At 35.4% G+C, this 21788-nt stretch overlaps 1 protein-coding gene across 4 annotated transcripts in view; it reads left to right on the top strand.

Moving 5' to 3' along the window:
* ST7 (suppression of tumorigenicity 7) overlaps positions 1–21788 on the top strand; it is a 320239-nt gene that overhangs the window by 248629 nt on the left and 49822 nt on the right. For all 4 annotated transcript variants that reach the window (XM_074268213.1, XM_074268214.1, XM_074268216.1 and 1 more), the window contains 2 exons: positions 13133–13205; positions 14688–14790. In XM_074268213.1, the coding sequence (XP_074124314.1) occupies positions 13133–13205; positions 14688–14790 (176 nt within the window). The remainder of the gene's footprint in view (positions 1–13132; positions 13206–14687; positions 14791–21788) is intronic.

The raw sequence follows: 21788 nt of genomic DNA, 5'->3' as shown, positions 1-21788 counted from the left end.
TGATGTGCAGTGAAATAATGTGACTCGTTTGAAGCCAAGTAATCAAAAGTTTCACAAAGCATTAACTGGCAGTAAGAGTGCATTTGTGGCACAGATGAGATTGAAAGCCAGATTCTTGTTCTCTAAACCCCACCCCTACCCCATGCCATTAAAGGTTTAGGGCCCTGATTGTATTTTGAAAACTTTTTCTGACTGTCCTTTTCATAATAATAGTTATCATTTACATAGTATTTAAAGGTTTGTGAAACACTTCACATATATCATATTTTTTCTCAAAACAATCCTATAAGGTAAGTGCAGTTATCCTTATCTGATAGATGAAAAACCTAAGCTGAGAGAGATTCCGCAACTTGGTAAGGATCACTGAGTGCCTGAGGCAAGACTTTAATTAATATTTTCTAAACTCCAACTCGGTCGACCATGCCATATGGCTATCTTCATGAGCTTCAAGTGTTTCTCCTGATGAAGCCTGGATAGTAGGAAACTTTGAAACATCAGGAAAATATCTATATTAATGGGAAATCATTTTCCTATTCTACCTTCTAATTTGAGTAATTAACCAGAGCATCAGAAGCAGAGATCATTGTGATAGAGAATATTCTGTGAGTTATTTTGCTGATGAGAGCTGGAGAGAATTCTCAGAAGCCCTTTAGTAACTTTTGAGAGAAACTGGGAGTGCTGAAGACAGTGGACTGAGGGGGATATGATGCCAAATCTATAAGGGGGTAGCCATCCAGATGATTTTCCTTCCCTCATAGCCCAGGAGAGGGGGTCCTTCTCAAAGCCAAGCTGAAGAGTGTTGAGCTAAGAAGAATGAACTTCAGAATTATCTAAAGCTATACCAAACACCATATAGCTTTTCAGCCTATTACAAAAATAGGAGACTTGGTACTACTGTTAGATTTAGTTTTCAGATTAGTTTAATCCTTGGCATTTATAGCAAGGTAAACCAGTAGAAGTTTTTAACCTCCAATGAAGAGAGACCGAGCTTAATGGGGCTCAATTCCTTGAGCTACATGGTTGAAGATTGATGACTGTGACAAACCAAGGAAGTATGGAAAGAATAATGAACTCATAGAAACTTTTGAGTTTCTCTAGTCCACAATTTGCTAAAAGTATGAAAATCTTCTAGAACACCCCCAGCAAGTGGCCATTTACATTTCATTTGAATATCTGCAGGGACAGGAAAGGAGAATAGCCCTAAGAAAACCATGGGGTTCATTTATTGATGCATAAAAAGACTTAAAGGTCCAAGGTTACCAGAAATGGCATAGTTTGACCAGATACCAAGTTGATTTTGAGAACCAAAAGAAAACCTACCGACAGTCCCTACAGATTTTTATAAAATGAAGACCATAGTCTTATTCATATATGGTAGAATGATCCATTAGCATAAAAAGTCTTAACTATTGGTAGTTTGCCATTTCAACAATTTTTAGGTAGAAAACCGGTACTTCTAAAAATATACTTTAGGCCATGTGTATAGAGCTATAGTTATATTAGATATGAGATATATATATATATATATATATATATATATATATATATATATATATATATATATATATATATATATATAATGCATATGTTCAGATTGCCCAAATTCACCTGGGTTTTATTTAATATAAACTGTTGGCTCTGTTCTAATCTTCATCTAGAGTCGTAACTTATCGAGATAAGGTGGCCTCATTGGCCAGTTGCCACCATTAAATGAGTTGCTGAATTGCTAGTTTTGCCCCAGGTCCAGCTTCTGTGGGGTCCTCAGAGACATTCTCAGAGGTGGTGACAATCCAAAACTTAAACAAAGCAAGTAACATCTGGATCATAGTGGCCTGGTCACTGCCTTTGAATAAAAGTTGAAATTTTCTGAGCATCGTTGGAATAAACATATATTTTTTTCTGACTACTAAGTCCCATGGAGTTTATCACAAGTGATGAAACTATCAGGATTTCTAGGTTTTTTATACCTTTGAAGTTATTAGGAAGCACCTCTCTATTTCTAGAGGAAAGGTCATTCCCTAGATTTTCCCCTCCAGTTGATGTCACATTGGCCTTGAATTGTGTTTGAACTATAAAAGCTCATTTTGGGTAATGGATCATGATTTGGAATTAAACCGATCAAGCTGATCTCCTGTGGTTTTTGTTTTTCCTCTCATTATTCCAGATGGACATTAAATAGCCCATATTATGAAGAATTTAATAATGAGCCATCCTATAGATTTATGAAATAATTGAGCAAGGGAGCATGATGTAGTAGTAAAGGACTTGGGTTTTATAATCAGAGGGCCAGTGTCCAAAGCATGGCTTTTGTTATATGTATTAACTTCAGATAATACCCTTTGAATCTTTGAGCCTTAGTTTCCTATTTGCAAAATAAGATAATTGGATTAGATCAGAGGTGTGAAACCAGAGACCTGAAGAATCCTTCAGTAATGTGAGAAGGAACCAGATTACAATTGGAAGTGTTTAATAAAATAAAATACAATATAACATAGAAAATGTTAATTTGGTTTTTCAAGTTAATACATGGGCCAGCAGGGATATGTTTCTGTTTGAATTTTACACTACTGGAATAAATGGCCTTCAAAGTCCTTTTTGAATCTTTTCTCTGCCACTCACTTACATGGCTGACTTTGAGCCTCATTTTCCTCATCCATAAAATGTGGGAATTGAACAAAATCACCTCCAAAGTCTCTTCCACCTATGTCTGTGGTCTTTATGTTTATTATTATTATTATTTTGCTGAGGCAATTTGAGTTAAGTGACTTACCAGAATCACACAGCTAGGAAGTGTTAAGTGTTTGTGATCACATTTGAACTCAGGTCCTCCTGACTTCAGGGCTGGTGCTTTATCCACTGCACCACCTAGCTGCCCCTGATGCTTATCTTATTGATGAAGAAATTTGGAGATATTAAATAAGCTGTCAAACAAAACAAACAAATAAAAAAAAACCAGAACAAAAGAAGAAATAGCTGAGACCCAGATAGATTTAGTGATTTGCCCAGTAATACTAAGTCATGGAATGAGGACTCAAATAAGTCTTTTGCCTCTTGAGGCCACTTCATAGACAGTCTTTTGCTAATGCAGGTTATACAACAATCACAGAAGAAGCAATGTTGAGAGAATAGAATATTCAAATAGATGCCAGAAGTCTTACTCTTTCTAAAATATAGCTAAAGATTATTGTTTGGAAAAATAAGCCTTGCAAACTTGATATTAACAGACTTTTAGGAAAGATTATTAAATATCTTTTGTTTGCTTAATAAAGCAAGAGGTAGCAACTAGGAGTCTTCATGAGTTCACTAAAGGCAAGTCATATCAAACTAATCTTTTTTAAGGATTATTGCACTAATAGATTAGGAAAATGCTATAGAAATATTTTCTCTTGATTTCATCAAGTCATCGACAAAGAGATAAAAAAAAATGTAGTCTAAGTGATGGTTTAATAAGATTAATTTATAGGCAGCTAACTTCTTTTTTTAAATTATAGCTTTTTATTTACAAGATATGGGTAATTTTTCAGCATTGACAATTGCCAAACCTTTTGTTTCAACTTTTCTCCTCCTTTCTCTCACCTCTTCCCCCAGATAGCAGGTTGACCAATACATGTTAAATATGTTAAAGTGTAAGTTAAATACAATATATGTATGCATGTCCATATAGTTATTTTGCTGTACAAAAAGAATAGAACTTTGAAATAGTGTACAATTAGCCTGTGAAGGAAATAAAAAATGCAGGTGGACAAAAATAGAGGGATTGGGAATTCTATGTAGTGGCTCATAGTCATCTCACAGAGTTCTTTCACTGGGTGTAGCTGGTTCAGTTTATTACTTCTCTATTGGAATTGATTTGGTTCATCTCATTGTTGAAGAGGGCCATGTCCATCAGAATTGATCATCAAATAGTATTGTTGTTGAAGTTATGATGATCTCCTGATTCTGCTCATTTCACTCAGCATCAGTTCATGTAACTCTCTCCAGGCCTTTCTGAAATCATCCTGCTGGTCATTTCTTACAGAACAATAATATTCCATTCATATACCACAATTTTTCAGCCATTCTCCAATTGATGGGCATCCACTCAGTTTCCAGTTTCTAGCCACTACAAAGAGAGCTTAGGCAGCTAACTTCTAAGAATGATAATTAACGGACAAAGGTCAGCTTAGAAAGAGCTTGCTAGTGTTAGTATAGGGCTCTATATTAAATCAACATTTAAATAAGAAATTCTTAAAAGATATTGAGGAAATGTTTATTAAAATGGTAATTGATACAAAGAGAAGAGGATTGGATTTTATTTGATAAGTTCAGTGTGAACTAATAGTATGAAACTATTTTCTACTATTTAATGAACATTTATATTGGAAAAGACCTCCTCTGGAGGGTATACATTTTAAAGAGTGACACAGATTAAAATATAGTGCTAGATAAGAGTAACCAAGATGAGAAGTGGCATAAAAACACATGATCTAAAAAAAGCAAGAAAACTAAGGAAGATTTAGGACAGATAGCTCCCAAAAAATAATTTGAAGGCTGTTTTACAGCCTTAATCTGTGTTACTCCATTTAATAAACAGGTACAGGGAGGCAGATTTCATCTCCAAATAAGAAAGAACTAGCTTTTTATTGATTTGAGTTGTTTATCATTGCACAAGCTGCCTTAACTCTTGTGGAAGGATTCAAGCAGAAGATGGATAATTATTCGTTAGAGATATAATAGAAAAAATTCCTGCATTGAGAAGAGAATTAGATGAGATCATATCTGAGTTCACTTTTCAACTTTTAAGGGTTTGTGATTGTTACATGTGGTACAGAATATTTCATCAACCATTTTTAGAAGCCTCAAAGATATCTTTGTATTGTAATTGTCTGAATATGGCTACAAAAGATGACAATGACAGATAAACCAAATCTGTGATTTATTTAGTGCTAACTTGAAATACTAAACTTAAAATTTGAAATAGTCTTTGGGTTCTGCTCTAAATTTAGTTTCCTGAAATACCACCAGCACAGTTAAGTAGATGAGAGTAATTTGTGAACTATGTTCACATAAATTGAGACATCTTATTGTGTTTTGAAATCCTAAAGTACTTCTATGATTGAAATGAGTCTTTGGTAGATATTTGGAGTGTGCAAAGTACGAATGACATATTGGCTTAAGACCTGTAACTTCAGAGCCAATATTCATCACATCGCATCTCAATGTTAGTATTACTGCACTAATCCCAGTTATTGTGTTGGTTTCTTCTGGCTGGTGAGATGGGTATACCTTTCTTCCTATATATGTGTTAGAATAAACAGGACTGACAAAGTTAAATAGGGTTGTGGAATAGGAAGAGATTGATTTGATGGTGACAAGGTTCAAATCCATAGTATGGATGAGTTTAGCTATATAAACAAACTATGAAATTCTTAGTGTGTTAAAAGAGAACATAAAGATGCAGAAAAATGGAGTTAGATCAGAAAGATACAAGGGAAGCAAATGGTTGTTGAAATGTAGTTTTTAGGGGAGTTAAGGAGAGAAGGATTAGTTCTGTGAATTGACCACAAGATTATACTTTATTATGAAATAACTTACATATTTCACATGCTCATATTGAAGACATTTGGGGGGGAAATCTTTGGTCTCTCCAGAAAAACACTTGTTATGAGAGAACGAATAAATGGATGCCAAGTGGAATATTAGAGCTAATACTGAGTTTTCATGCCCCTAAGGAAATCATTTCTACTTTTTAAGTGAGGAAAATGCATTTGGTATCTTTTGTCATTGCTATGATTCACAGACTTAGGAGACATACAATAATTTCCATCCTCAGTCTCCTTGGCATCAAAATTCATAAGGATGATTCTTTTTTTTTTTTTTTTTTTTTGGTCTCTTTTTTTTGTTTGTTTTTGGTGTTAATGACAGTTGAAACTCATATAAAAAACTTAATAGGGAATTTCAACCAATCAGAAGCACTTTAAAGTGCTTACTTTGTGCCAGGGACTTGCTTATGCTTAATGGTGGTGATATAAAGATGAAAATAAAACAAGTTCTGCCCTCAAGGAACTTCTAATTCTCCTAGAAAACATGTACCTATATAAGAATAAATTCAAAATAAATAAAAAGTTTAGGGAGGGAGGGAATCAGAAAAGGGTTCCAATTAAAGGTGGTATGGATTAATGTAAAAGGGGAGTAATATTTAATAAGGGTAGAAAGGTAAGTTGTAACCAAGTTGTAAAGGGCCTTAAAAGTCACAAACAGTTTTTCTTTTATCCTTAAGAGAGAACCCATGGAATTAAGTAAGAATAATACCTTGCACTTTAGGAAAATCACTTGAGGAGGATGGCTTAGAGAAGAGACTTTTGGGGCAGGGAGGCTAATTAGTAGACATTAAGGCCAAAGAAGGCAGTCCCTGTCCTCATGAAGTTCAGGTAGAGTGAGACAACATGCAAATAAACATACAAAGTAAGCTATGTACAGGATAAATAAGAAATAACTGAGGGAGGGAAGGCAGTAGGATTAAGAGGGATTGAGGAAGATTTATAGACCAAATAGAAGGCCATTGCAATTGTCCATCTAAGACTAAAGAGAGTCTGAATTAAAATAGTATCTCTGTGAATTGAGAAGAGGAAGAATATGAGATTTTGTGGAGGTTAAAAACAGAACTTGGAACCACTCATTAGAAATATGGGATGAGGGAAATAAAGAATGATACTGAGCTTGTCAATTTGGGAGACATTGCATAATTAAAAGAGCTGTTCCTGAACACTGATCTTCTAGACAAACTAGCTTAGAAGCTTTTAAAATTTTCCTTTAACTCTGTGGGTTAATAACCAGTGAAACAGGAAAACAAATTACATTTATGAGTACTACATGCTCTGAAGTTTTGATTAGATTCATCAGATTAACTGAATTTACCATCACCAGGAATGATAGTATCTACATTGTATCCAATTCTGTGCATTTTCTTGGTAGATGACATAAAGAGAAAAAACATCAGTATGCACATTTGGAACTTTTTTTTTTTAATAAGGTAATAAGCTATTCCATAAGGGGCAACCAGCTCATAATTACTAACTTTCCTCTAAATAGGAATGACTTAATTCTTAATGTTCTTTCAGATTCTAGAAATATGAGCCAAAACACACAGATATTTTTTCAGATTCATATGGCAGGTATTACTAGGCAAAAACAAACTTACTGATTTGACAGTTCTGTGGCAGGCACAGACTCCAACAGGGACAACATTAACTGTTACAACTGTCTGTTTTTCATCTTCCCTTACAAATTTATAAATACCTCCCTTTTTAATTACAATTATATGAGTTTGGAATGTGTTATCTTAATTTTATGAGAAATTACTGATACATTGTAAAGCCAAAAATAAATATTTTATAATTACAAAAGTTTTGTACTTTTATTTTTTGCAAATCACTTTTTCTCCATTAAATATAATTGAATACAAATATAGGTACACACATACTTTGCCAAATGTTTGCAACTTTGAAAAATTTAAACATCATATAGTTTTTGATACAAAGTCCATATTTTCCATTCCATTTTTATAAAATACAGGATTATTAGTAGAGTAAAAGTAACATGAAATATTTTGTTGAAGGATGGGGGGGATGAATAGACTTGTGATTACATTGCTTTAGGAGATTGTTTTTAAGAAAACCTCCTTCCTCAATCCATACCAGCAACTCATCTGTAAGTTAGTTACAGTTTTAGAGTCACTTAGGGACAGAAGTAAAGTGATTTGTCCACTTGTAGCCTACATTCCACTGTTTTTAATACTTGAAAGGTATATATATCAGAGGCAGACTGGAAATTAGATCTTTCAGGCCCTGATACAAGTTCTCTGCCCACTGTGACACGTTGGTTGTCTTAATGGAGCTTTAAAAAGTTTAATTTAGTAGTTGTTAACATAGTTTGGCACTTGAATCAGCACACAGCATGCATAGTTTCTGCTTTTGCCATTTTCCTTCTAAAATACAAATGAATCTTTTAAACTAATTTTTAACATAGTTTTGACTTTGCCCTTCTTTCCATTAACCTCTCATTAGAAAATAAAAGCAAAATAAAATGCTGTTTAACAGAAATCCTTACATTTAAAAGAGAATTTTTAATTGTGCTTTTAAAATGTTAATAAGATGACTATGAAAATAAGTCTTCAAGCTAGAAGAAAACACATTATCTTATCTACATTTCCCAGTTACTAAATTAATTCCCATGCCTGACTTTTATATGATTGTTAGCATTGTTTCTGATTCACCCGTGTACTTGATCATCTCTCCCACAGGATCTTTCTCCATCTGGTACCCTTTCTTTCACTCACCTTTCAACATCCTTTACTGGGTGTACTTCTTGACCCAGACTCATTCTAAAGTCTCTCCATCTCCACTTTGCACTTATTCTTTAAAAATAACAATTATAAATCGCTTCCCATGACCCTGGCATCTTATCAAGATACCATCTCATATTTCTTCCCTTTAACTTTCTGACTTTCTGAAAGAAAAAAAGTGTCCCTGCTTCTTCATCCCACACTCACTCTTCAACTCTTTTAGTCTGAGCTTACCAAGTGAACCACATACCTCCTTCACATTTTACCCATGATTTGATGACCACATTAACTGGTGTTGTGTGGTCTTCTGCCCATTTTAAGATAACAGGATCATAGATATGGGAACTGGAAAGGATCTCAGAAAACTAGTATAATGTCCTTGAAGTACTCAAAGGTCACAAGATAATAAACATCATAAAAGAGATTGAAACTCAGGTCCTCTGACTTACAAGCTAGTACATATTCCATTATCTTCAGCATTCAATATGTAGTTAATAAATTCTTGTATTTAATCGAACCCAAACATAAGATATAGCTTATTAGTATAAGCATTTGCTCAAAATGATCAGAATCCTTACAGTTATCAAGAACTTATATGAATTCATTTAAACTTATTAAGCACTTACTATGAGCCAAATATTATGCTAAGTACTAGAAACACAAAGGGAGGGAAAAAAAGAAGGAAAGAATTCCTTTTCTTAAGGAATTACCTGTGACTTAGCAAACCCAGACCAACCCAAATCTACCAGGGCCGGGCTACCTTAACTGACCATTATAAAGACAAGGCCCAGCTCCTAATATCACTTGGAATGCTCTGTTTCTCAAAATGCTGCTACATAAGCTTTTGCTTAGTTTCAATTACCATTGGTCTCACCCTGCTAAACTTGGGGTTGCAGTATTGTGTTTATTACTACCCCAGGCTCTCTTGTACTTCACAATTTTTATCACTTCTCTTTGAGTATAGAATAATGTCCTTAGCCTAGATTCAAGCCCTACTTTAACCAATCCAGCTTCCCTTTCCAGGTTTGTCTCCTGTGCCCTACATTCATTCAGCTAATTAGCTAGCATTTCTTAATAGATGCCAAGTTCTGGGCTAAATGTTGAGGAAACAAAGAAAAAGCAAAAATCTAGTCCCTGCCCACAGGGATCTTACATTCTAATGGGGGAGGCAGTGTGTCCATAAATGGATATATACAAGACATATTAGAGTAGATTAAGTGTAGCCTTAGAGAGCGAAAAACATTAGAGTTGTAGGGAACAGAAAAAAATAAAGACCAAAGATTCTATTTGTTGTTGTTTGGTTGTAATCATCCCTTCAATATGCTAAATTGGTCCTATTCCCCACTCCAGCCCATGCTTCTCTAAGCCACCTATTGAAATTCTGCCTATCTTTCCTTCAAGGTCTAGGTTAAATACCATCTCTTTCATAAAGTTTTCCTGCTTCACACTATAGTTCTTGGCTTATCTGTCTCATTCACTTTTCACACATGTAAGTTAATCAAATAAGCAAGCATCTATTAGGTACCTGCATCTAGAGTCTCTTTAGCAGTCGTGGACTGGAGACTAAAAAGATTTTTGTTAAGGGAGATCAGTGAGAAGTTTCCAAAAATAACTACAGTGAAGGATTATGAAGGCCTGAAGTCGTATAAGGGATGTGTAACTCAAGAGAAAGAGACAGATGCGAGAGGCATGGTGGAGGTAGAAATGCCAAGAAATAGCATTTGGTTAGATTAGGAGGTGAGCGATGGTGTAGGCTTTGAGGATGACAGCAAAGTTTTCGGCCTACAAGATTGGCTCAATAATGATATCTCAACATAAAAATAGTGAATTTCAGAAGAGTAGGTCCTGAGGGGGATGGGCAATAAGTTTGTTTTGGGCACGTTGCCTTTGAGATCAATAAAAGTAATTCATATTGAAGTGTCCAGTAGGTAACTGATTAAGGGAGAGACTAAGGTTGGTTGTATAGATAAGAAGACGTCAGCATTTGAAGGTAATCATTAAATCCTGAGGAACTGATGAGGTAATCAAACGCAAGACAGTAAAGAGAAAAGAGAATGCTGGAAAACTTATTGGGGCCTATCCACACTTAGAGGAGTGTTAAATGCCATTCTCATACTCAACTAATGCTAATCAATCCTTATTCCTAGACTTGATCAGAGAAACTCTGGTAAATATCAGTCTTACCTCTGTTTGGGGGTCCTCAGAAGTCCTCCAGCTGCTATCTCATACGGACGCAGTTTGAGCACAGCAGAGCACCCGAGAGTTTTGGCACACAAGCTTAGACTTTATTCACATGGTTTACACCTCACTTTATGACCTCTTAGTATTGCTCCCCACAGTCAAAGAGCGTGGAAAAGAGAATCCTTCCTCCTCTGAGCTTATATAGGGTCTGTGAGGTCACAGGCACAAGCCAATCGATGATGGAAATTACATCCTGAACCTAACTCAATTTCTGAGTGAAATTTTAGGATTCCCGCCATGGCTGGAGGTCCCACCCATGAAGGAAGTCCCTTTGTACTCAACTCCAATCACTTCCGGGGACCTCAGAGACCATTGGCCTACTTACATCTCAATTGCGATGCCTGACCTTTCTAATGGTCCCTTACAGAGGAGAAGACATGGATCACTTAAAAAGACTCAAAAAGAAGAAACTAATAAGTAAGAGAAAAACCAGCAGAAAATACTATCTCAGAAAGATCAATCAAGGGTAAATAGTCAATTGTGAGAAATGCTGTTGATAAGTCAAGGAGGAGGATGGAGAACAGGCCATCAGCTTTGGCAATTAGAGATCATCGTATCTTTGGAAAGAGGACTAAGGCAAAATGGAGAAGGGGGTGAGAAGACAAGGGGAAAAAAGCCATGGAGACAAATTTTTCCAGTTTAGCTGAATGAGAGGCCATGTGGTATAAGCAATGGCTAGCTCTATTTTTAAAAGTTCAAGTTCGTTAACTTCTCAAGTCTTATTTGTTCATCACTTGGGCATTCACTACCTCAGAGACATTTGGAGAAAAATGCTTTCCAAATTTGAAAGGGCTGTATAAATGAATTGTTATTAATATTTTATTGACAACTTCCTAGCAAGTTGTCCTTATTCCCTTAGTAACCAGAGGATAAGCACAGAGCCTTATATGGTGAGTACTCAATTGTAACTGAATTGCTGAAAATTGACAAGGATAGAATTTTACTATTTAGCATTATTTCTTATCAAACCCCAAATTTCAAAATAAACTGTATGCCTCAAGTTGTTAACAATTTGTGATCAGAAACCAGGAAATTCAATAGTTTGTTGCTTTGCACAGGGTAATTGTGCAAGTTAAGAAAGACAAAACAGTCCCCCAACATCTAATATTCCTTCATCATTTCCTAAATACTTTGGTTTAAGCTGAATGTAGATTGGCTTTTACCTTTTTTTTCCCCCACTCTAGGTCTTTGTGTAGAAATTGAAGGGAACTTTCTGGACAAAGAGGGGAAATCATATTTGTTAGAAATGAACAAAAGAAAAGTAGAAGAAAGAAATTATATTTAGAGATGCCTTCCATTTTCTGAACAATGAGTATTCTTGGGTGCATAATGGAAAGTAGAATTAGGTTCAGTAGATAGATGTTTCAAAAGCAGGAAATTTAAGATATATAGAAGTAAAAACTTCCTAACAGAATTCTTCCAAAGAGGGATGGTCTATCTGAATAGATTCTAGATTCCTTCTCATTTTAAGGTCTAGCGAAGCTAGTTGATTATTTGTCAAATATTACATAAAGGTAATTCTTAATCAGGTATGCCAGTTATATAGATTTGTAGTTGTTAAGATAATTTTTTTCAGTTACATCTGTTTCTTTGTACCCTGTTTGAAGTTTTCTTGACAAGCATATTGGAAAGGTTTGCTATTCTCCAGTGCATTAAGACAAACAAGGTTAAGTGACTATTCATCTAGAGTCACAAAGTTAGTGTGTAAGGCTGGATTTTAACACAAGCCTTCTTAACTCTAAGCCTAGCACTCTGTCAGCTGGAGTTTGATGCTCCAGTTGTATTGTTACCTTTTTATTTCTATCCTGTATATACACATATATACATATATGTGTGTTTCATGTACACACATTATACTGAATATATTTATATGTATTTCTTGTCTTCCCAATTAGAACATAAACTCATTGCAGCAAGGGATCACTTTATTCTTTGTGCTTGAATAATAAGTTCTTAATAAAGACATGTTGATTGATTGACTTAGTCTAGACCCATAAGGTCCTTTCTAGTCAGAGATTCTATTGTACTAATTAAAAACAAATTCAAAGGAAAACCTTTTTGAGCAATGTATATTGAAAGAAAAAAAAAAGAACAGTAAAAAATATTCTGCTTTCCAGGTCAACATCTTTCATGTTAAATTCCAAATAGAATGCTGTTTGTGAAATGTTTCTTTAAGCTTTGAGGAACTTTTGTCTTTCAAAATAATGGGAGAATAACTTCCTCTCTCTATTTCTTTAATATCTAAATTCATTTGTAGGTGTAGACTATTTTAAAAAAAATGCAGAAGAGTCCAGATTTCCAAAAGATAAGTTAGATGATGATTTTCTTGCAGAGAGAGTCAAAAATAGGTTTCCTACCAAGTTCCCTTTCAAATATCAAATTTGCAAAAGATTGATTTCAGGAATATGTTCATTGCATAAAGCAGTCTAAATCTATCTTTAAACTTAAAATAGAATTTAATCATAATTTAATATTTGAGTAGCATGATTAAAATAACAGTGAATTAAAAAAGAATTGCTCTGTTTCCAAAAATTTACAAGAGTTCCTGCTTTCTTTTTTCCCCAACAGATATAAGCTTACCCAAATCGGCAACAATATGCTACACAGCCGCATTGCTCAAAGCAAGAGCTGTCTCTGACAAGTAAGTGAATCATAACTTCTGCTAAGCAAAGTGCCTGACTGGACTTACAAAGAGGGGTTGCTCTGAGCCCTTTTCACCAGAGGCTTCTCTTAGTCTGTGAGATTGCTGCTTCTGAGCATGCATTTTCCAAAGTCTGCTGATCTTTTCTTTCACTGTTAGCTGAGCAGAACCCGTCTCCTTTGGGAGCTGTAAGTGTGTGTGAGTCCCTAAAGTGGGCTTTATATACACTTAGCAAAGTCAGTAGCTCCCAAGTGATGGCTGCCAGACAGTAGACACCAAAAGGCCTGCTTGGGACTTGGATGAGACGCCTTCCTTTATTTCATTTTTTGCACCAGTCCAAGATATAGAGTGTTTGGATGAAAACCCTGAGTGAGTACGGCAGAGGGCCCGGGGCCACCCGTTCTTGGCCTCTTCAGTGCAGACCCACAAAGCACCAGCACCCTGCTCTCCTCCCACCCAGTGCCCTACCTTTTGGTCGTTAGGGTCCCTGCTGGTGTGCGTTCACGTTTCTTAGGCAGGGGGGTGTGGCAGGCTTTCTGTGACCTACTCAGGGATGACTGGCAGGTGCCAGAAAGCAGCATCCTTGTTTTTCAGTTCACTGAGGCTTGCACTTTTCCTGATTCAGTCAGTCCTCTCTAGAGTGGGGAAGCAGATAGGGCAGAGGCTGTTTTCTTTTCCTGCTCTCAGAAAGGTTTGCTGTTCAGTGTGTGTGCACTTCAAGATCGAAGTAATTTTCTTTCATTCTTTTTTTTTATCCTGTAGATCGCCAGTACCTACTGCAACATCTTTTCTCCCTACACAGCGACTCCAGCTTGGGAGGGCAGGGCTAGGGTTGTCACAGCTTTCCCTGTGGTGTCTGCCTGCCAAGTACAGCTCTGGAGTTAGCCGTGGGGTGTGAGGTGAGAAAGAGATTGCATGGTCTGGTTTTTTTTTCCTTCACTGGGGCAGATGACTTGCCCACAGTTTGGGCATGCACACCCCCTGCCGGTACAGCTGAAAGCAGACCCGCTTGCTGCTGATGCTGCAACAACCTTAACTCCCAACACAGCCACTGACATTGGGTTGGGGACCACCATCAAATTTTCCCCAGTTCTGTTTTTAACATCCTCACTCTAATGTAACATGATTTTCTCTTTTTCCTACATCGTCTGCCCCTGTAAGTCTCCCTATCCCCCACCTAAGCAGGTACCTTGTAGGAAATTTAGATTAGTTATTTAGAGAGAGAAAATTGACAGCTTGAAATTACTTTCTGCCTTAATTAGATGCAAGCACGCTTTCTGCTTCTGCTGGGGTTTTCATTGGCCTTGATCTAAGGGATCACTCAGAGGTTCCATTTGTTGTGGAGGTTTGGAGAGCATATGTGATTGGCTCAGCTTGATTACATGGGCCCTTGATTGTATATCTGTATCTAAATATATCTTTCTGCGTGTTTTTCTAGACAGCCCCGAGTGAATTGTGTCTGTCTGTCCCTCTGCCTTTCAGGTTCTCCCCAGAGGCTGCGTCGCGGCGAGGCCTGAGCACGGCAGAGATGAATGCAGTCGAGGCCATTCACAGAGCCGTAGAGTTCAATCCTCATGTGCCAAAAGTAAGTCTGAGAAGTCTCCTGTTGGAGCTTGTTAGGAGAGCGGAGGAAATGTTCACTGACCACAGTTTCATGCCTGTAATAAGCTCAGTATATACAAAAAGTACTACTGCCAACACGACTCTTATGTGGTCATTAACTTGTTTTTCCTTTAGAGCAGAAACTTAATCTGAACCTGTATAATTTCATGCTAGACATTCAAAAAAACTTCTGGAGCCAATTTATGGATTTTGTAGTGTGGGGGTAACACTACACAGCGTAACCTTTGGTTTGAAATTCTGTCCAAATGACAGTCATCATGGTTGTAGTTTTAGGCTTTTTAGTAATAGAGTACCATGTCATAGCCTCAGGAAATAAATCTTGACATGAACAGATTCAGAAGCAATCCTGAATAAGGTCCTTTCAGTATTTATAAACAAATTTCATTGAGTCATTTTGTGTCAAGAACATTCTAGGAAAAAGTAACTCAAAGAACTATAAAAACAAAGTGTTTTGGTAAAACACTAAAAAAAAAAAAAAAATGTTTGAAGTATAAAATGATGGAAAGAATAACAGTTCTGGAACCAGAGGATCTGGATTCAAATGTTGCCTCTGAGTCTTAACTACCCACACAGTCCTCAGCAAAACACTTAGCCCTTTCCTGGGCTTCATTTTTCTTTTCTGTAAAATGAAATGGTTGGACTGGATAACTGCTGAAGTCCAGGCCCTTTTCAACTCTGATACAATGGTCCTCAGAGTATTTTAAAGTTGTGCTTAGTCCCCAAATGTGAATTGCATGACTTAGTAAATTTTAAAAGTTCCATTACGTGTTTTGTAACAAAATCTCTATGTTACAACATATAGATATTGGGTAAATTTATGACCACCATGTAGTGGGGATTTTGTTTTGTTTGTTTGTTTGGTTTTCCCCTGGTAATTCCCTACAGTTTCTATTCAGTAAATTCATTGATTTAGCAATCATCTATTAAGCATTTCTTTTGGCAGAGTACTTTGCTAGAAGCAGATACATAATTTAAATGCATGTGTATTATCTAATATTCCAATAGGGAACAATAGGCATAACTTTCTTAGTGACATAACCTAGTTTTCTCACTAACAAAATGACAGGGATAAACAACACTCTTGAACTTTTCTTTCAGCTGTAATATCTAATGTCTGTGAATGTGGATTTTATTAGTGAGTAACAAAATAGATTTGTATTTCTAATATGGCTAATTTTTCTGTAATGATTTATAGAATCATGGATGCTTCATAAATGTTTATTGAATCAAATTGAGTTGAGTGGAGAGGTATTAAATTTGCAGAAGGAGAAAATGCTAAAGGAACAACTAGTTATTCTCAATGAATTGAGGGAATTAGGCCTAAAAGAACCATATCCAACAATATTGAAAGAAAATGTAGAGGTAACTGCTGAACTTAAAATGATGTTTCACTGAGCTTTGAAAGGACAAGAAAAATAACATAGGATTAGAAGAAAGTAAATGTTGTTCTAGTTTGAAACTGTGGATGAAGATGAATCTGAAAGCTGTATGCTAATGAGCTTGATTTTTGTCATGAACATTCCAGAAGGCAAACTTGGTTCAGTGAAAACCAGTTTGACTTTGTTAAGGTTAGGTTATAGCAGATTAGTCTCACACTGGTGGATCAGTTTTATGTCCTAAATGGAGAAATGTGAGCTAGATAATAGTACAATTGTATGGAATGAGCACTGTTTGGAAGGCTGGACCCAAGGAGTAATCATAATACATTGATGTCAGTTTGGAGTATAGCTTCTAATGGAGTGCCCCTAGAAATTTGTCCTCAGTCCTTACTGTTTCAATATTTTTATTAATGACTTGGATGAAGGTATAGGAAACATATTAAATTTGTAGACAAAAGCTTGCAAATCAGCTAATGCATTGAATCACAGAACCATCTTCCAAAAAGACCTTGATATATTAGAACAAACTAAATCTTAAATGATTGATGAAATTTTTAGCCATAAATATACATTTTTCTAATTAGTTTTTAAATTTGAATTTTATAGATACATAATGGAGGAAGCATTATAGTAGTTTTTCTTTTAAAAAAATGTAGGAAGTCACTACGATTCAATAGCACAATATGGCTATTATACACACAATAAAAAAAACTAATGCTATTCTAGGAAGCAGTAAGAGAATCATGAATGTAAAATAAAGGTAATTTTCCTGGCGTTCTAAGTACTGTCATACAAAGAAGGACTAAAGACATTCTAGTTGGTTCCACCAAATCCAGGAAGATGAAGCAGACAGTATGTGGTTGTGATTCTATAAAGATAGCACTTAGAGTGAGACAAATCAAATTCAGGTGCTCTGAGCTCCCTGTTAACACACTGTCTCAAAATGCCATGAAGATCCAGTGAATCTCAAAGATCCGCCATGGGGCAAACCGTGGGTGCTGGAGGCATGGTGAGACCAAGCAAGACTGACCATTCCACCCTAAAGTATAGCAGAGGCAAAGACTGCTCCTGGCACAAAGTCCCAGTTTGGGAACTAAATTTAAAGAGATGAGAAAATTAAAAACAATAGCATTTAGCATAAAAATTTATTGCATATCTAATCCTGTGATGACCACAGAGTCTCAAGGGGAAAAGTAGATTTTCCACTAAGAGTGCATGAATTTCAAAAGAATTGAAGTATTCCCCCCCCAAAAAAAGGAAAGAAATAATAGCACAAAAGGAAAAAAAATAGGAAAAGAATAATTAGCTTTAAAAAGAAAGTAGTAAAATTTATCTAAGAAATAAAATACCTGAGAACTAGAACAAACCAGACAGAAATTAGTGACCATGAGACATTAAGAAATGTTAGAGCAAAATTTTAAAATTAAAAACTGAGCTTTAATATTTAAAAAGACTGATTTAGAAAATAGATAAATTAATTGAGATGATTAATAATGGAGAGATAGTTTAAGAATCATTGGACTCTGTGAAAACCAATTTTTAAAAAATACCTGAACACTTTATTTTAAGAAATCAAAGAAACCTTCCCAGATCTATTAGAATAAAAGAACAAATTTAGGAAAAAAAACCCACAAATCACCTACTAAAAGGAACTGTAAGGGAAACATCCCAGGAATGTCACAGCCAACATTCAGAGCCTCTGCATCAAAGAATAAATAATTTAGTCATCCAAAAAGAATTGGTGCAAGTAGCACAGTCAGGAAGGATGACACAAGAGTTGATAGGGTTTACTAAAAGCCAAAGATCTTGGAATACAGTATTCCAAAAGGCAAACAGTAAGGTTTATGATAAAAAGTAATGGGCCCTGCAAGTTGAGTATAAATTTAAATGAAAAGAAATAGATGTTGTAATGGAAGAGAAATCTTTCTAGCATTCCTGGTAAACTTAAACCTCTGGTAAACAGAGCTGAGTATGAACTTTGAAATGCAAATACAACAGTTTATAGGAACTTGGGGAAGTAAATTTATATGAATAACTAGGGGCTAAAGAGAAGAAACAAGTCTCTCTTCAGAACTTTTTTGTTTTCAAAGTTTTCAAATGGTATTAAGGGAAAAGTATATTAAGAAAAACAGGACCTGGGGGTGGATTGTTTTTGCTCTCAGGATTTTTAGTAGAGGAAAGAGAAAGAAGAGTAAAAGAATATAACAGAAGGAAGAAGAGGTTGGGGCTTATTCTCTCTCATAATTGGGATATGTAAACATAGAGGAAGGAGTGAGTGAAATAGACATCAAATGAACCTTACTCTTATCTGGAACAGAAACTTTTAAAAGATTGAGTATACACACAAGTCATTTAGTGTAGAAATTCATAAACCTTAAAAAGAAAAAAACAAACAAACAGAGATGAGAATAAGTAAGAGTAGAGTAGCAATGATTGGGACTTGCTGAAAAAATGTATTCCATTCACAGAGGTGAGTTTTTTTCTAGGGTGAAGACTGTATTGAACCCGTTGGTAAGCTTTGAATCTACTTTATAAGACATAAGATTACTTTAAGATATACAGGGTGAATCATTTTCACCTTTAAAAAAAAAAAAAACTTTCCCCATTGCCTTGAATAAGTAGACTTTCTGGGGTTATTTTTACTTATGAAAAACAATACACATGCATATACATATAAAATACATAAACATATACTTGTATATGTATGTACACACATATTTTTAAAGCCATCATCATATATTTAGGTAGGATTGTCATCCAAGACATGCAAAATACTCTTTAAAAATAATGCCAACATATCCTTTCAAAGCAGACAAGTAGTAACTGTTTGATTTTGTTAATTTTTAATAGAAATATAACCCCCCCAGCACTATTAGTCTTTTTCAACTTTACTATGATTTCTGACAACCTTGACTATAAAAAGCAGAATCTGAAATTGGGGGTTGGGGTTGAGGAGGGAATTGTCTTTCCTGTCCCCTCTCATTCTCTCCAGAAAGACTTTTGAATTATTGAAATTACCATTATGAAGCCTTAGAGAGATACACTTTATTAGGGGAAGATGACGTGATTTAGGCCATAGATCAGAGTTTATTGCCTCTTAATTTAGACAGAGTTCTGACTCCTTGATAATCTGATTTCTGATAGCAAAAAGAGAAAGAGCTGTAAGAGGCAGCTGATAGGCCAACAGGAAGACAGGGAAAAGAAAATTAAATTAAACTTAATATAGTAACTGAAGGTCATAACAGTGACATTGTGCCATCAATAAAAGGTTCAGGATACCCTATTTATGAAAGTAAGGAAGATGTAATAAAAATTTTTTTAATTTCCATTCAAAATGGTTTGTTTTTGTTTGTTTGTTTGTTTGTTTTAACCTAAGTTTTGCACTTCTTATTATGTGACTTAAGCTGTGGGAAGAAGACAATTAAATCACTCATTTCAGGGTAGAATGGGAGGAGGTTACACTGAATTCTCTCTGGCCACTAAGGTCCAGTTAGTAAACTCACACTTCCTATGAACTAAATAGTACCCCAGAGATCTACAAAGAAGTAATGTCTCTAAAATAAATAACTCATCAGGTGTATGATATTGAGTATTTCTTATTAGTGCTAAAAATACATAAATTGTATTGACTTTTAATCATAATTTATTCATTTCACATGTGCCACTGAGATATTTCAATGTAATAGTAACTTTGAATGAACTCATTGCTTCCCTTTAGGAGAAGCCATAGCCATAGTAGGAGAGCCATAGCAAAACGCCTATTTATGTGTTTTCCTTCCTTTGTTCCCAGTCCTAAATTCTTTTTATTTCTATCTGGAGTATACTTCAATAGATAATAGGTTCCTTTTTAAAAATATGCTCCTTCTTCTTTCCCTCATTTCATCACTGGTCCTAAAGTCAGAAAAATCTGGATTTGAATGTGGCCTCAAGATACTTAGTAACTGTATGAGTCTGAGCAATTCATTTGACCTCTGTTTGCCTCAGTTTCCTTGTCTTTGAAATGAGGAAGATAATAGCATCTACCTACCAGAATTGTTGTGAGGATAAAATGAGATATGAAATTATCAAGTGCTTAGCATAGTGCCTGGCACATAGTAAATGTTATAGAAATGTTAATTATTACAATATCATTAATAGAAAAATATATGATAGGAAAAATGAGTAAATTCTGTCTAGTCAGATAATAAAATTAGTGATGTATGGACATCTTAATATTTGTTATTTGCATTAAATAAGAGCAGCCCTTTTAATTTCTTTAAGACTTGTTCAAGCAAAATAAACCTTTTCCTAACATTGGTGACATGTAATAGACACTAGATAGTGTGCTGCTTTTTAATCAGTAAAATTTAATCATGGAAATGGGAAAGACCCCGTAGGTATCATTAATTAATCCCTGGACATGGGAAACTAGTTGATCATTTCACCCATACCAGGGTCATCAGCAATGTCCTTCTGAAAGGATGCTCTACCCTAAATATTTATCATGAAGTGCTGCCTTTGATAGTTCTTGTAAACTTCATGGATGGACATCAGAATAAAAAGAAGATAGAAACACAGATATTAGCAGTGACAAAGAGAAGGTAGTTATATCCTGAAATAACTCCTACTTGCCCTAAAAATATGTGAGAAAAATTGAGCCACTAATAGAGTGAGTCATTTGGGAATAAGAAAATGGGTTTTGTTTTCATATAGACAACATTCTGGATTCCTAAGTTTCCTGGGATGTGTATTGTGTGCCTTTCTCCTAGGCTGCCCACAGCATCTTAGTAATAATCAGCTTCTAAGAGGACAGATAGCCAGGACAAAACTGCTGAGAAGAGCCATTGGTAGGGTTACAATTACTAAGTGTGTAAAAAAAAAGTTTTATACATGCTCTAAAGTCCAGAAGTAGACAGCTAACTAGTCTTAACTTTCTACCATATCTTGAGACTCAGACATCATCACTAGGATGTACACTGAATGAGATGCCATCTCAGGGATTAGTGGGATAGCATGTGGATACTACATATATGGGGAGTTGTTAAGAAAAGGAGGATGAAGAGACTCCCCAAATAAACTGCCTTCCTAAAGGGTTGGCCCAGGACAGTCCTACTTCGTTGACTCAATTGGTTCAGATTGAATTGAAATTATAACAAGTTTTAACTGGATTCTAACTAGGTGTTATTCATGACAGATTTTAGCAATGAAGTATGCAAAAGACTTTTGAAATGAAGAAAGAACAAGAAAAGTTTTATGACACAAATTTCTTTCCTAAAAAATTATGCAAGGGGTAAAAAGAATCTTATAAGTGTATAGACTCCAATTTTATGAGGATTTCAGAAGGCTTGTCAAAGAAGTCGTCATGGTAATTGTGTATGGTGATGAAGTATCTGTAAGGCATTGTTATAAGGATGAAAGCTTTATTTCATGCGAACTGTGGCAGTTCTACCTTTGCATCTCCATAAGGCTGATTGACAGAGTATGAAATTGTTTCTTAAATCCAATTTAGGAAACACAGCGTGTAGTGGTTCTTGACATTTTAAAATGCTTGACGCATGAAAACAGAACTGAAATGTCTTTGCTAGGTTTTTTGATAATATTA

This window comes from Sminthopsis crassicaudata, chromosome 5 (assembly GCF_048593235.1).
Source record: "Sminthopsis crassicaudata isolate SCR6 chromosome 5, ASM4859323v1, whole genome shotgun sequence".
Classification (NCBI taxonomy): domain Eukaryota; kingdom Metazoa; phylum Chordata; class Mammalia; order Dasyuromorphia; family Dasyuridae; genus Sminthopsis; species Sminthopsis crassicaudata.
The sequence above is the reverse complement of the archived record's forward strand: the minus strand, read 5'-3'. Positions and strand labels throughout refer to the sequence as shown.